The sequence below is a fragment of the Stomoxys calcitrans genome, chromosome 5 (assembly GCF_963082655.1).
Source record: "Stomoxys calcitrans chromosome 5, idStoCalc2.1, whole genome shotgun sequence".
Lineage (NCBI taxonomy): Eukaryota > Metazoa > Arthropoda > Insecta > Diptera > Muscidae > Stomoxys > Stomoxys calcitrans.
In genome coordinates this window covers 35,371,408-35,386,609 of record NC_081556.1, presented here as the reverse complement: position 1 = coordinate 35,386,609, position 15,202 = coordinate 35,371,408, and the positions used below count along the sequence as shown (strand labels likewise).

Genomic DNA, 15,202 nt, shown 5'->3' with positions numbered 1-15,202 from the left:
GGCCGGTTCAAAGTCTTGCAGGGTATATACTCATACGAATACACCAACAGCTTGTGCGTTGCTACCCTCTCTGCTGCAGAGCCTAACCCTAGCTTATTAACTACACGTACTTTGTTTAAAGCGCAGCAACAGCACGCAGATCAATGCGTATATCAACAATCAAACACAGCTTGTATTTGTATTGTATTTGCAATGATCGAACCATAGCTTGCCAGTTCTACGAGTATGACTTCTGCCAACGAACATGTTGGAACCAACCGCTAGTTCGATTGCACATACATGCATTCGCCACACGAATCAGATGTCCATTTAACACACCAAGGAATATAGTATATTTATTTAGGCCATTAGAATTAAGGTTTCTTAACTTTTGTTTTACTTCAAATTGGGCTCTCTCCATTTCTGACGGTCGAGCTATCAACATCTAAGTATACTCAACTTGTACTTAATTTGTAAATTCTTTACAGCAAATTAAATAAAACTGTGCAACCTTTTGTTTAAGAAGTCCTTGCTTTTTCTCCGTTAAACAGAAGGGAATTTCCTTAACTATTTTCTCAACAGCTGGTTAATTCGTTAACTTCATTTGTTGCCATTAGGTGGGTTCTTAGAAATGCAGGTTAAGGAGTAGGGTACACCCTTCCCCGGTTATATATACAACTCTACATTCAGAAAAATTGCTGTATCATTTAATTAAGCTTTTTTGCTTTTTATTCAATTTTTATTTTTCAAAGTGTAAGCATTTAAACAATTCATTTCTCAATCTCTTACTCTTGCTGCGATAATTTCAAATCTATAAATTGAGTAAACAAGTTAACGCTGTAGTTCATATGCTTGGCGAAACTCTACAGTGGACAACATACCGGCGCGAATAAAAACGCGAACACAAAATAACCGATAGTCGTCGGCAAACATTTGACTGCATTCCTATTAGAAAAATTTGAATAAAATAAGCTAATTGAGTGATTTATAAAAAAAAAACATGTTTCTATTGTTAATAATCTCCGCGGTTATACTGTGGATAGTGTCAAAGGAAATAAAATATTCAAAAGTTCGAAGCCAGATATCTCACACCAAGGGTCCTCCTCTACTGCCTTTTATTGGAAATGCCCATCAGCTGGGAAAAACGCCGATGGGTAAATTTATAATTTACATTTTTTCTTTACAAGAAGAGATTATGAAATTTATCAAGGGAGAAAAACATTTGCTTATATGAGGTTTATTGAAGTGGTCAAGTATAAAAGAAGTTGGGACAACTGGATAAAAAGGCTGCCAGAACTTTAAGAGCGGTTGGTTATCTGCAGCTTTTTAATTTTCATTTTAAAAAACTTTTGCAATAAAAAGTTTCCGCTTTAAATTTTTTTTCTTTCAAACAAAACTGCAAATTGACATAATTTTTTTCCTCTTATCATATATTGAGTAAGGTTGTTTGAGAAGAAAAACTTATGAACAAGTAAAAAACGTGTTAAGTTCGACAGTGCCGAACTTTGGATACCCACCACCAAGCATATAATATTCATCCTATTTTTGATATAACTACACCACTATATCCATAGCTATATCTAAATAGGGACTGGTCTCGATCATATTTTATTCAGGTACCAAAAACTCATATAAGTTAACAACCACCACGATATAATGCTCTGCGTTTCAAAGTATCAGAGCAGTGCAAATACCGAATGGTGAGTTTCAGTTTCACACTGGCTTATTAGAATTGTAGAGCGATTGCCAGATCCCTAACCGACAGATCGGTTTATATAATAGCTATATCTAAATATATTCCGATCTGAAATATAATTGGGTTGGATATTGGGAGGCCTAAAACTACTCACTATATCAAATTTCAGCGAAATGGGATAAAAAATTAAGCTTTTATGAGCTTCGGAACCTTTATCGGCAGATCTCTATGGCAGCTATAACTAAATATCGTACGATCTGAAATATATTTGGGTCGGATATTAGGAGACCAAAAGATACTCACTATATCAAATTTCAAGCGAAATCGGATAAAAATAAATCGATTATGGGCTTCAGATCCTTTATAGGGTGACAGGTCTATATGGCAGCTATATCCAAATATAGTCCAATCGGAACCATAATAGGTTCGGATGTCGGGAGGCTTTAAATATGGCAGTTATATCTAAATATAATCCGATCTGAACCATATTTGGGTCAGATGTCGGGAGGCCTAAAACTACTCACTGTTTCCAACTTCAGGGAAATCGGATAAAAAATAAAGCATTTATGGGCTTCAGATCATTTATCGGCAGATCGGTCCATAAAGCAGCTATATCCAAATATAGTCCGATTTGTCCCGTTCAAGAACTTAACCAGCGTGCATCAAAAAGGCGTAACTGTGCCAAATTTCAACTCAATAACTCAACGTTTGAAGGCTGTAGAGTGATTAAAATAGACGAACACACATACGGACATCGTTAAATCGTCTTAGAATTTTACGGCGATCCGAAATATATATACTTTGTAGGGTTGGAAATTAATATTTCGGTGTGTTGCAAACGGAATGACTAAATGAATATACCCCTTATTCTATGGTGGTGGGTATAATAATCCAAAGTTTCTTAGATAATGCCCCAGTGGCCAATGAAGTTTTTATACCCACCATCATAGGATGGGGTACACTAATCTAGACATTCCGTTTGTAACACCTCGAAGTATTCGTTAAAGACCCCATAAAGTATATATAATCTTGATTGTCTCGACGTTCTGAGTCGATCTAACCATGTCCGTCCGTCTGTCGAAATCACGATTGCCGTCGAACGCGTAGTGCTAGCCGTTCTGTGATAATGTTCTTTTATGACTTCCAACAACTGTGCTAAGTACGGTCTAAATCAGTTTATAACCTGAAATAGCTCCCATATAAACCGGTTTCTCGATTATCCCTGTTCGGTTCGTAGAAGCTTTAATTTTGATGGTTTTGACAGAAGTTTTGTATGAAGAATAAATTTATGCCTTTCAACAACATTTATTTTGTATAAATTCTTATCAAAATCCATGGTGGTGGGTTTCCAAAATTCGGCCCTGCCGAACTTAGCACGTTTTTACTTGTTTCAAACTGATAAGAGTGCAATTAGCAGCTAAATTCACATTGACATAGCTTGTGTAGTGGTTGAGAAACCTTATTGAAAGATTAAACGGTGATATTTATGACCGATTAATAGCGGGCTATGAAGAATGTACATTTATTAAAACTTTGATAAGAATTTTATTAGAAGGGGTCGAACGTAAGCTTACTGGTCTTGGTAATTTTTAACCAAATTTGAGGAGTGTATGTGCTCATGCAGACAAACCGGCATATAGGTTTATATGGGGAATGTCTCCTTTTATGGCCCTATATGGTTCCCCTCCTAACGCTGGCGACATTTATGAGGTACTATACCATTTGGTATTACGACCATTGAAAAACTTCTCCCCAAAGAGGTGTTGCACTGCGGTACGTCGTTCGGACTCGGTTATAAAATGGAGGTCCCTAATCATTGAGTTTAAACTTGAATCGGACAGCACTCATTGATATGTGAGAAGTTTGGCCCTTTCCTGAGTGGACTGTTCATAGGCAAATTTGCATTTGAAGCAATACACGTCATGCAAAATTTCAGCCTAATCGGATAAGAATTGCTCCCTCTAGTGGCTCAAGAAGTCAAGATTCGAGATCGGTTATTATGGCAGCTATTTCAACCATACTTATCACAATAGTTGCAACGAAACACCTAATGCAAAATTTCAGCCAAATCGGATAAGAATTGAGCCCTCTAGTCGCTCAAGAAGTCAAGATCCAAGATTGGTTTATATGACAGCTATATCAAAACATGGACCAATATGGCCCATTTACAATCCCAACCAACCTACACTAATAAGACGTGTTTGTGCAAAATTTCAAGCGGCTAGCTTTACTCCTTCGAAAGTTAGCGTGCTTTCGACATGCAGACGGACAGACATGGCTTAATCGACTTAAAATGTCTGACGATAAAGAATATATATATATATTGAGGGGTCTTAGACGAATATTTCGAGGAGTTACAAACAGAATTGCGAAATTAGTATACTCCATCCTAGAGTGGAGGGTATAAAAATTTAAATACTTAAAGTTGTTTCTTACTACATTTTTGAGTATGGACTTTCAAACAGTTCGAAAATTGAGCATACTCAAAAAAAAACGACTGCAAGTTTTTAATATTTGTATACCTAAATGATCAACAAGCAAACCGATCGACTCAGAAACACTTTCTCATTCGATTTAGCTATTTTCATCTGTCTACCCGTCCGTCGTTATATCTGTCTTCTGTTCTTTTATACCCTACACCACTTCTGTGATACAGGGTATTACAATTTACTGCATTTGCTTGTTGTTGTGGATGGCAACCCTGCCACATAAAACAATTGTTAACATTTTAGCATTCTTTGATCTGTTACTTAGAATAGACTTACAGGCAGAAAGGTATTCACATGCGTACATACATACATATTTCTAATTCTGCATGTATGTCTTGTTGCTGCTTTGGCATACCCACACATGTTCAAACGCATTGATCGTCTACTTACACACATCTTAGATTTGTTTACATAGTCCGTCGGTGCATGTCATTTGTACATATGTGGGTTCGTTACCAAAGCAGAAGACTAACATAACCATAGGTTATTGACACTCTGATTCTACGTTCAAGTTAAGCACAAGTGCAACTGTTAAGCTCCCATGACTTGTAGCTCTTTTATATTAACAAATATAGTTTTATTACGTTTTATAAAACTCTCTTGTGGTCTTACTCGAAAGAAAAGACATGTCTTTCTCATACAAAAACGAAATATTTTTTTATATTGTACAACAACGTACTAACAAAAAAAGAAACAAATGTTGCAAACTATTGGTTTGCCCAAAAAGTAATTGCGGATTTTTCATATAGTCGGCGTTGGCAAATTTTTTCACAGCTTGTGACTCTGTAATTGCATTCTTTCTTCTGTCAGTTATCAGCTGTCACTTTTAGCTTGCTTTAGAAAAAAAGTGTAAAAAAAGTATATTTGATTAAAGTTTATTCTAAGTTTATTTAAAAATGCATTTACTTTCTTTTAAAAAATCCGCAATTACTTTTTGGGCAACCCAATATTTTGGCGCAACAAGCATAATGAATGGATCAGTTGGTGCCAGTTACCGTCGCAAAGCCATGCGAAGTGGCAAGTCCAAGCAGTAATGGTGTTATGGATACGCTGTCCAGGTGTACAAAGGCCTTTGTCTATAATCCGGAAGCAAACCGAACGAGTTGTTACGTGTGTTATGATCACCTATTCGGCTAAGATGGAAACAAACTCGCTGACGCCGAAAAGTGAAATAAGTGTTGCGGAAGCTGGAGCCTGGAGGTTTTTGGCAAATATGCCGACTATTTGCTACCAAAAGGACCTCGAGACTTGAACTTTGAGACAACAGTGTTCACTCTCAAAACACTGTTTGGCAGGAAAGAGTCGCTTTTTAGTTCACGGGTCGCATGTCTCCAATTTGCAAAGACAACACAAATAGATTTTATCACATATGGTGCCATGGTAAACTGAAATTGTGACAATTTTGGAGGAGACATTTAAGGTACGTTTACCATTGACAAATTGGTGTCAGAGGTCAACCGTATGCTTAGCTTGAGGAAAGATGCCGCTGTGGTAGAACAAAACGTCGTCCATGCAGTCAAGCGCAATCACGAGCACCACAAAGTTAAGAAGCAGAGCAGCGCAGCACCCAGTGACAAACCGCGACGTCCATGTTGGCAGTGTGGCGAAATGCATTTCGGTAAAAACTGCAGCTACACCAAACACTTATGTATGTGAGCAGTGTGACATCGTAGAGTACTGTTCTTGTTTCGCTGCAAAATCAAACCACCGCAGCGACAAGAAACGCAAAAAGAGGAACATAGCAAAGCGCAAGTAAGTATGATTGCAGTTAATAATGTTGCTGCAAATAGGATGCACGCCATCGTCAAAAGGAATGGCGTCAAGCAGCGCTTGCAGTTCAACACAGGTGCAGACATCACAAAAATTTCGCTTTTTGGGCCTGCGTAAAGAGCAGCTTGAATTTCAGCAATAATTTTTGTAATCCCAAACAACAAGTTGAACGTTATGGGTACTGACCTAATGGACAGACTTGGTATCTGGAGCTTGCCTATTGACACAATTTGCAACACACTTTCAACTTCGGAAATAGAAAATATCAAAAGCAAATACCCATCGATTTTTTCTACACAACCTGGAGACTGTTCAACACTCAAAGTGAATTTGAAAATCAAACAAGAATCTCAACCCGTTTTTGCCGCATTACAACAAGTAGATGAGGAACTCGACCGTCTGGAGCAGTCAAATATCATCACACCTGTAAGTTACTCCAGATGGGCAGCACCTATTGTTGTTGTAAAGAGGTCAAACGGCAAAGTTCGCATATATGTTGACTATTCCACTGGATTGAATGAGTGTATGGAACCTCACACCTACCCATTGCCGTTACCTAATGACTTCTTTGTAAATTCCAACGATAGCAAATTTTTCACCCAAATTGGTTTGACGGATGCTTATATGCAACTGGAAGTCGATGATGCCACAAAAGAGACCCTGAAGTCTACCAAATGAAGTCGATGACATCGTCATCAACAATAGAGTGCCGACTATTTTTCCAAATTTGGTTTCCCAGGATCATTGGTGAGTGATAATGCTACTCAATCTACTTCACAGTAGTTTTGTTTTGTTTGTAGTGAAAATGGCATTAAGCATATTCGAACCGCCCCATTCCACCCGCAATCAAATGGTCAAGATGAGCGTTTTGTTGACACAGTTAGACGTGCTTTAAAGAAACACCTAAACGGCCTCAAGGGCATACGAGAAATTTCTCCTCAGAGCAACCGACCAATTCAATCTCAGATCAGACGGTTGCACGCACCGGATTGACCGGATGGAATCCATCATCGGCAAGGACCGCCGCCTCAGTGTACAACACACTGCTACAACAACACCTGGAACTTTTCCTGGGGAGGAAAGTTGAAATAAATTTAGATTTGCTATTTAAGCCTAAATAAGACGTACCCCATGATAAGATGGAAGCACAATACAATCGGAGATACAACGCTAAATCGCCTTCAGAACTTTTCCTGGGTAGGAAAGTTGGAATAAATTTAGATTTGCTTAAAGAAGATGTATCCCAGCGCAATGATAAGATGGCAGCACAATACAATCGGAGATACAACGCTAAATCCAGACGCTTTGCAATCGGAGCTGAAGTCTACCCAAAGGTATACAAACACAACACATTCTTCTGGGCACCTGCAATAATCAAGACACATTGGTCAACTATAAAGTGGAAATAAAGGTGTTCCCCTATTTCAAGATGATGAAATCGCATGCAAATCAGCTTCGTATGCTACACAACAACACATCAACAATCAATACCCTTTGGTTTGACATGTTTGAAAAATGTCCATCGTCTCGCAATACAAATTAATCATCTGAAATAGCATTGACATCTACACCTACTCTTGACCCTCCGTCCTCATCTGAAGTGAATCTACCAATGTCTCTTCAACACTTTCACAACATTCAACCAGCAGAGAAGCCATTCAACATTCATGATCAGTTCGTCGTTCCAGCCGTCTCGCAATATCCATTTCCATCAGAAAAAATTTTCATCGGTGGTTTTCCCCTCCTAATGCTGACAACATTTTTGAAGTACCTTGCCATGTAAAACTTCTCTCCAAAGGGGTGTCGCACTGTGGCGCGCCGTTCGGACTCGGCTGTAAAAAGGAGTCCCCTTATCATTGAGCTTAAACTTGAATCGGACTGCACTCATTGATATGTGAGAAGTTTGCCCCTGTTCCTTAGTGGAATGTTTATGGACAAAAATTTACATTTTTGGCCATCTGCCGATTAAGAGGTTTTTGATGGAAACGTATTGTCCACATGATACGACGAGCCTCACGGAGACACCAGAATCTGGGAATAATGAGGTTGACCGAAGGCTTATCATTACAGAATTAATGGTCAAAGAAGCCTTGAGGAGCTTCAAACCATTAATGTCACCGGGACCTGATGGAATATTTCCAGCGTAACTACAGAAGGAAGCAAACTATCTGGCGCCTCATCTGGCTACTATATAAGCTGATCTTTCGGCCTTGATCACATGAAAAGCGGATTTATTGCCCGATTTCGCTGAAACTGTGACTTGTTTAGGGCTTCTCGGTGGCTGAATCAGATATGATGAAGATCAGCTCATTTTTGGATATTACTGTGGATATAGAAGTTGAGTTGTAATGAAATCCGATGACAAATATATCCATGGTGGTAGGTTCCAAATTTCGGCACGATCGAACTTAATACAATGTTACTAGTAAAGATTCGAGTCATCAGGCTGTTTATTTTTTTGTTGGAGCAATGTGAATGTATGCATGGTTGTAGGTATTAAAAGTTCGGGACAATCTAGCTTGATGCGTTTTTGCTTGCTCATATGTTCTCAATAGTGATTCAGGTTTTTGGAACAGGTTTTGCATTGTTTTGTTTTGCATTAATAAACCATAAAACTGTGTTGATGTATTTAACGCTGCTGTCTGTTAAAACAGCTCGAATCGTTAAAGTAATATCTTTAATCACTTAAATAAAATCTCACTTAAGTTAATATTTGTCATTGCTTTGCGGTAATGCACTTTAATTGCTTGAATATCATTTAAATTTGTGACTACTGACAGGTTTTTTTACTCGGTTTCTGGAACTACGCTTTAACTTTCGTGATCATTGCCACATTTTAACTAGACTAAGTGGTCTTTGTTTGTCTTACTAAAGAACACTGTTTAGATAGTTTGTTTGGGAATTTGTATGGTACTTCGATCCAACCTAATATAGCTAATGTATGTGTATAGTGCAATAAAAGGTGTTTAATGAAAATGTTCCAAAAATAATATTGTTACCAAATGTATATGGCTGTGACATAATCATAACGTAGGTAGCCATCATCATTCATATCACTTAACCCTTGATTGGACTAATAAGAGAAATATAGCCGAAACAAATGAAAATGTGTACTCTACGACGCACTATGGCTCAGATTGAGGAAACAGGTGGCAAAAATCAAAATTTTCATGTGCGCCTACGAAATTTTGAAAGAACCTATATTAAGTAAAACATTGCAATGATTTCAAAAATGCTACCTACAAAAATGTCAGATTTTTTGTTTAGGAGATATGGCCGTTCAAATTTAATCTTTTTTTTTATTTCAAAAAAAAGCAAAATTTTTAAGTTTTTTGGTCCAATTTCAGGTGTTATATCTCGAAAGCTAGCTAAGGGATTGCCATTTTTTATTTTGTATATGAAAGTATATATTTAATAAGTTTAGAATTATCAAAAAAAATAAAAAAAGGGATCTCCATCCAAACTTATTTGATCGCAATTATACAAAGGACAAACAAAAAGTTAGATCGCAGACTACAAAATCTGTTGCTGATGTAAGCCCAAAGCGTTTAAAAAGGATTATGGAAAGAATTCCCACGCCTCCAAACACTCACATTAAAAAATTATACTTTGGAGGAAACCTTGGCCTTGTTTATGGACCTAGAACTTCACAAAGACAAATTTGACATACGAAGGACATCGTTAATCCAACACGGGGTTGTCATTTTACACACATATAGGCATAGGCAAATTGTATTCACTACCATTGCATACGGAATTTACGGAAGTCTGCGAAAACCAGCCTGTAAGATCTTATGAACCATACTTCAAAGTGGCTGCTGGAGAGTCTTCCTGAAAATTAGGTGACGATTCTTCCCAAAAAACTTACATTGATCAGTAAATTGGTCCTGATGATCCATCAGGACAAAACATTTATAAGTAAAGTATATCTTCCGATGAAACAATATCGGACGCAAATATGTTTATGGCATCTGTTGTTCCTTTGCAGCTAGTATCTGACGTTTCCCTTCACTGAAAAAATCCACGTCCTTCATCAGTACATTTTTGCCGACCAATAATGTTGCAATTTGTAAAGGAATCTGAAAATGCAATGGTGAAGGATAGCTGTAAGCACCACTCGGGCTGGAACAGTGAGGTCGGATCTATGTGGTGTTCATTGCAGTCACGAGAAGCTAAGCTGCGAGCTCCATACGGAGTAGCTGCAACGGCAGTCGCATACAATCAGCGGTATCGAGCAGAGAGTCTCAGTGAGAGGCCGGGTGGCACCGGCTCTTGCACAAATACTGAGTGCATATGATGCTCGATATGAAAAGGCGAGTTATTGGCGATTTTAAATAACCTATGGCCACCTTGTTCCCGCGGCGATCGATCCTTTGGACCGGAACGAGCTTGGTCACACAGGAGCTTGACGAGAATCGCAACCTCCACATGAACATGTGGCTACAACCACAACAACAACATATTGAACAACAAATAAGCAAGATTAAGCCCACAGTGTTGAACATTGGAGAAAGGAAATATATTGAATGCAGCTACGACTTCTATCTGAGCATGGATGACGGAAAAGTAGTAAACGAACTGACAGGAACAACAATCATTGTTATTTCCAATTTGTAAAAAGAGTCAGAAGAACTTCGGTAAATTGAACTATTCTTCAAACAAGGAGAACCACGAATATGAAATGTCACCTTTGCATGCGAGGATACGGTTCTTGGAGTTCTTGCTAAAATTGGCGTATACCCTACCACAAAAGGAAGAACACTTCGATGAAAATTCATCAGCTAAGGATAAGGAAAATATCAGAAAGAAGCAAATACCGCATGATTTTTTTAAGCAACTTGGACTAAAAGTAGACTATCCCAAGTATGGATATGGAAACTCAAACGATGAAAACACTTCTAGGAATTTTTGTGAAAATGATGAGGCAGTAACTAGAATCACTGGAACTGACAATCAAATCGTATACAGATTAGAACTATTTTTAAATGTCTTAAACTGCAAGGAAAACATCAATTCTACAAAATATGGAGAATATGCATCAAAAACAGCAACACTTTTAGCGGAAAAGTATCCACAGAAGAAATTGGCCTCAGTAGTCCATAAAATATTGGCACATGGCAAATATATAATTGACTATCAGTCGCTGCCCATTGGAGAACTCTCTGAAGAACCATAAGAGTCTCTTAACAAATTCTATAAAAAAGTATAGTTTACGGAATATGTTTAAAGCATCACGGGTGAGGCAAAATGAGTACCTTTACAACATTTTGGCAGCATCTTCTGAAAGGAAGTAAAAGGAGGTCAGTAGATTTCGGTATCCTAACGGGACATATAGGACTGCGAGCTAACTTATGCAAAATCTTTGCGGCAAGTGAGCAGATGATTGATAAGACGTTGAAGCATTTCCTAAGTCATTGCCGGCTTTCGCAGCTAAAAGACACCGGTACTTAGGTGGGGACACAACACCCGATCTGAACCAACTTAGGGGAGTGGTATGGAAAACAGTTAAGGATTTTGTAAGTAGTACGGAATTCCTAACTTAGATTTTCTTTTTCGAGATTACTTTTTAGTGTTTAGAGCGCACAACAAGACGGATACTGGCGTAGGTGTATGTCTATAGTCTATAGTGGCATGGGGTGGATTAATATCCTCACCCTCTTTTCAACCTTACATGTTGCAAGCGCATTATTGACTAATTTTCCCAAAAATTTTGCACAACGCTTTCTTCGATGACTACCACAATTTCTGAGAAGTTTGCTCGAAATCGGTTCGGATTTAAATATACCCCCAAATATATTTTCATCAGATTTTGGGTAATTTTTAATAATGTTGTCATTTGTCAACCGTAGTTTTTACAGTTTGAATATATTTGCTCGAAATTTCATAGGGAATTTTTTATAACTCATCTAAAACATCACCATCAAAATTAGTTCGGAATTAGATATAGCTCCCACTTTGTACCTAAAGGGTAGGTGTAAGGTGCAAGCGCGGAATTGACCAATTTTGCCAACATTTTGCACTACGCTTTCCTCGATGACTACCACAATTTCTGAGAAGTTTGCTCGAAATCGGTTCGGATTTAAATATAGCTCCCATATATATTTTCATCAGATTTTGGGTAATTCGGCACCGCCCGACTTTTGCCTTTCCTTACTGTTTTTTTCTTTTTTTCGATTTTCTCCCACTGTTCGCCGTTAAAGTACATCTCTATCACTGACCTTAAACTTGAATCGGACAGCGCTCATTGTTATGTGAGAAGTTTGCCCCTGATTCTTAAGGGAATATTCAGAGGCAAATTTTCAAATGCTTTTGGCGACTTATAAGCGATATAATGAGCTGTCAATAAAAACAAATATCATGAGGCTGTCTTTTCTAGTGTGACGGATATACCACCTACTCTATGGTATACGCGCATCCCATGGCAATATTAATGGTATAGAAATTCATTTATTTCAATTCACCCTATTATGCACATTTATACTTTTTCTTACTTGTCAAAATAGTTAAAGCACTTAAGTTAACACAGTTTTTATCAGTCATAGTGCAGTCCAAACTCCATGTATAATGCCACCGATTCATGGTTAATTTAATTCTCAGTAAGAGACTATTTAAATTTTATACATATTCAGCTATAAAAGTGTGTTTGTTACCAGCTTGTTTTCGTTCGCTCGGCCAAAGCACAAACAGACTTTGTATATTAATTAGTCTTTCATTTTTTTTATGAATATCAAAATCATCAACAGGTTTAAAACAACAACAACCAACAAACGCTACGAATTCAGAATATTTGTCAACAAATGGGCATGCCGGCATGTGTGTTTGGTTTTTGTTATTTTGGTTTCGTGCTAGACAATCCAACATGTTCGTTTCAAACATGTTTGTTGGGAAATGCCAGAAAACGTGATAAGTTTCTTGACCTCATCGTTGTTAGTAAGGCTGGTGTAAACATATGTGAAGCTGAATGTGTTGAATCATTGATAACATGAATTGTAAAGAGCTTTGCTCAGTGATAGATATTTGGAAAATAAACAAAAGCGTTCCAAGTTCAGGTGGGCTGAATCTTATATACCCTCCACCATGTACTACATTTATCAAGTTCTTTGCCCTACATCTCTTTAAATGCAAACAAAGGATAATGGATAGGAATTGCTATGCTATGATGTATCATGATATGGTCCGATTCAGACCATACTTGGTCTGAATGTTGGAGGCTATAGTAGAAGTCATTGTGAAAAATTTCAGCCAATTTTTATAAGAATTACGCCCTATAAGGACTCAAGCAATAAAATCGGGAGATTGGTTTGTATGGGAACTATATCATTTTATAGACCGATTCAGCCGTTTTTGGCACGTATTTTGAAATTGGACAAAAATTGCGCCCTCTAGAGCTATATCAGGTTATGAACCGATTTAGACCTTACTTACTACGATGTTGGACGTCAAAACCAAACACTTCGTGCAAAATTTCAGCCAAATCGGATAATAACAACGCCCTCTACAGGCTCAAGAAGTCAAGATCCCAGGTCGGTTTATGTGCTAGCTATATAAGGTTATGAACTGATTTTGACCATACTTAGCACAGTTTGTTGGAAGTCATAAGAAAACACGTCCTGCACCATTTAAGCCTCTAGGAGTGAGAATCGGGCGATATATATGTATATATGCAAATGCAAATTTTCCCATGAACATTCCATTATTATGAAAATTCATTCCATTTTTATGAAAAATTCATAATTTTTAAACCAAAAAGCAGGTCTAAATATAGTCCGATCTACACCATATTCAGGAAAGGTTAAATAATTCACCTTTTTAGGGCCAAAGACATCTGTTCCTTTATTGGATATAGCTGTCGATCTCAACCATATTGAAAACGAATATCTCAGAGCATAGCACAGGCACTGTGTCAAATTTCATTGAAACCGAGTTATAAACGTGTTTTTATTGTCCTAAGAAATTAAATCGGAAGATCGTATATATGGAAGCTATATCCAAATATAGCCTGATCTTGAACATACTCGGTACGAATGTTGAAGCGTCGAACTCATTTTGCTAAATTTCGGCGAAATCGGTTAAAGGTGAATTACCTTTTACGGTCCCAAAACCTTAAATCTGGGGATTGGTATATATGGCATGTATATCCAAATGGGAACCGATCTGGACAGTATCGAACAGGAATGTTGAGGAGCCTAACACAAAAACCGCTATATCAAATTTCAGTTAAATCGGACGATAAATACACCTGTTATGGACCCAAGACTATAAATCGAGAAATCGGCCTATATGACAACTATACCCAAATCTGGACCGATCTGAAAACTAAATTCAATTTAACAAGGATGTCGAGGAGCCTTACATAACTTACTGTCTCAAATTTAAGCGAAACCGGACAGTAAGTGTGCTTTTTATGGGCCCGAAACCTGAAACCGAGAGATCGGTCTATATGGCAGAAATAACTAAATCTGAACCAATCTGAACTGTTAGAAGAAGGATATCAAGTGGCTTAACACAACTTACTGTCCCAAATTTCTAGCGAAATTGGATAATATATGTACCTTTAATGAGCTCAAGGCCTTAAATCTGGACTGATCTCGGCCGTATTGAACAAGGATGTCAGGAGGTCTAACACAACTCTATGTACCAAATTTCAGGGAAATCGGGTAATCAATGTGGCTTTTATGTCCAAAAGATCTTAAATCGTGAGAGCGATGTATTTGGTAGCTATGCTCAAATATAGACCGATCTGGACCACATTGAATATGGATGTCGAAGTCTATAACAAACCTGTATTTATCAAATATCAGCGAAATCGGATAATAAATTCGCATTTGATGGCCCCACGACCTTAAATCGGGAGATCGGTATATAAGCCAACTACAATATATCTATAGATAGTCCGTTTTGGAATATACTTGATATGGATATTGGGGAGCCTAATTCAACCCACTGTGCAAATATCAGCAAAAGTGGGTAAAAATATGGTTGAAATAGGTCTTACACTTTTAATGGGGAGATCTATATAGGCATGTATATCCAAATAAACACCAGTATAATTATATTCGACCCTTTTTCGTCTGTTCCAAGTGTTATTATATCTACCGTGACTTATTTACTCGTAGGCGTTCACATAAATTCAGACGCTTTCTTATTGTTCTCTAGCTCAACTAGAAACGTAGCTTGGTTCCATAAATAAATGTTATCATCTATGTTGCACGGCACCTCGAGTGAGATGACATGCATCTATTGTCAAGAACAAAACACAAAACAAGCG

The 15,202-nt window shown here is 37.7% G+C and overlaps 1 protein-coding gene across 1 annotated transcript in view; it reads left to right on the top strand.

Annotated features, from left to right (window-relative positions):
• The first annotated feature begins 835 nt into the window (after positions 1–835).
• Positions 836–15,202, top strand: part of LOC106089286 (uncharacterized) — a 39,451-nt gene continuing 25,084 nt past the window's right edge. Inside the window, exon 1 of the mRNA XM_059369727.1 lies at positions 836–1,133. Within this exon, the coding sequence (XP_059225710.1) occupies positions 980–1,133 (154 nt within the window). The 5' untranslated portion in view covers positions 836–979. The remainder of the gene's footprint in view (positions 1,134–15,202) is intronic.